Source organism: Pteropus vampyrus, unplaced genomic scaffold (genome assembly GCF_000151845.1).
Source record: "Pteropus vampyrus isolate Shadow unplaced genomic scaffold, Pvam_2.0 Scaffold189, whole genome shotgun sequence".
In the NCBI taxonomy this organism is placed as follows: Eukaryota; Metazoa; Chordata; class Mammalia; order Chiroptera; family Pteropodidae; genus Pteropus; species Pteropus vampyrus.
The window spans coordinates 702,537-704,329 of NW_011888970.1; the positions used below are offsets into that span (position 1 = coordinate 702,537).

The 1,793-nt window shown below is 60.3% G+C and overlaps 1 protein-coding gene across 2 annotated transcripts in view; it reads right to left on the reverse strand.

Moving 5' to 3' along the window:
- Positions 1–923: 923 nt before the first annotated feature.
- Positions 924–1,793, reverse strand: part of PUS1 (pseudouridylate synthase 1) — a 10,535-nt gene continuing 9,665 nt past the window's right edge. For both annotated transcript variants that reach the window (XM_023537400.1, XM_011371381.2), the window contains exon 6: positions 924–1,198. In XM_023537400.1, the coding sequence (XP_023393168.1) occupies positions 1,151–1,198 (48 nt within the window). In that variant the 3' untranslated portion in view covers positions 924–1,150. The remainder of the gene's footprint in view (positions 1,199–1,793) is intronic.

Below are 1,793 nucleotides of genomic sequence, written 5' to 3' on the forward strand. Positions count from 1 at the left end.
TCTGAGTATGTTTGCTGTTTTAAAATACCATGTACCCATGGCCCCTCCAAGGTGATTTAAGTGGGTCACCTATTAATCACCTCAAGGCCCAGCTGGGCATTTAGCACAGCGGCTGGATCAACCCTCAAACCAAGAGAACATCTGTCCACATGGAGACAGTCCCAGGAAGGTGTCTGCCCAAGCCCGTGGTGCACACATATCACACATGTACCTGTGCCACGATCACTTGCACACACATATGCATGCATGCATCACGTATCCGCACGCTCACACATGTACACACACATGCATGCGTCACACGCGCCCATGCACACACATCACACGCACACCCACACGCCACTAAAACCCTCTTGTGCCGCCTGCAGCAGACTTGCCCGTCGCCCACCCACCACCCACCACCCACACCTGGTGTCGTCTTCTCTGCTAACAGGGCACTTAGTTCCTCGTGGCACTGTGCGCCACTTCATAAAAGGCATTTCCCTGCCTCCCTCGCTGCCAGACGTGACCATGTGACGTGCCTTGAGCCGATGAGAGAGGGAAGCTGCTGCTGGGTCTTCTGGGCGAGCTCGCGAAGGGACATATTCAATGACAAGCCCCTTTGCAGTGTCCTCAGTCCTCCTGCCCAGCACCTGGCCAGCGCTGGGTGGATGTGACCAGGATAAAGGCCAGGTGCCGAAGCGGGCCAGATGGACAGAAGCCGCCCTCCCACGGCCTCAGGGACCCTGGCGCCTACCCAAGTACGCTGCTCCCGGAGCCGAGGTGGGGCTTCCGCCAGTGCAGCCACGCCCAGCCTGGCGGCCCGAGGGCCAATGCTGACCCGAGCCGGCCACTCACGAGGTGTGGCGCTGGCTCTGTGCCAGCACAACACACAGTGCTCCTTCCACCTCCAAGAAAGAGACGGCGGAGACCAAGGAAAAGGTAAATGGAGTGGCTAAACAAAGCTTGCACTTATTTAATAAGAAAATCGTTTCTTTAAAAAAATAGTGTCTCTACACGCTGAGGTGCACAGGGTTCACGCCGAGCCGAGAGGTTTGCGGCAGGTTCTCCCGTGAGGAAAACAGCAGCGCGGGTTTGACGTTCCTGAGGTCGCGAGGCCACGTCTCGGCCCACGGCGGCGGCGGCACCGGAAGCGGGCCCATGGATGCCCCGCTCAGTCACTGTCTCCGTCCCCTCCGCTGCCGTCCTGGGGGCTGGGGACCTGCAGAAGCAGAGTGGATGAACACGGCTGTGAGGGGCAGGCTGCCCAGGCCCGGGCGCTTCCTCGCCAGCAGGGGCAGCCCGCGGCCAGCCTGGCACCGGGGGCCACAGTGCCACCCTCCTGGGCTGCCCTCCAAGCCTGCCCCTCAAGAATGATGGCCGTGTGCCTTCTCGGCCCGACACCTCGTCCTTCTAGTAACTGCTTCACGAACCTGAAAGCCAGGAGCTGGGGAGAACAGGGGAGTCTTTACAGGGCTCCTCCCCACCCCCAGAGGATGCAGTGACCCCAGGGGGCATAAAACTGGGCTCCCCCAAAGCTGGACAGTGCAGACCCCTTGGAAGGGCTAAAGATGGCAAGTGGCCAGCAGCCTCTGTTAGCGGGACTCGGGCAGAGGGCGCAGGCTGGCCCTACGTCCCACTGCACGCGGGCTCCGTCCAGCCTCCCTGCGCTTCGGGAAACCAGTAACCATCAACAAAGATGAACGAGTCACATAAAGTTCTGGAACGCCATTTTCTCTTGCAAAAAACATAAGCTCGGACCACACTGGGCCCACCCTCCATTGTGTCCACCGCTGGCTGGCGCTGAGGTGCAGGGC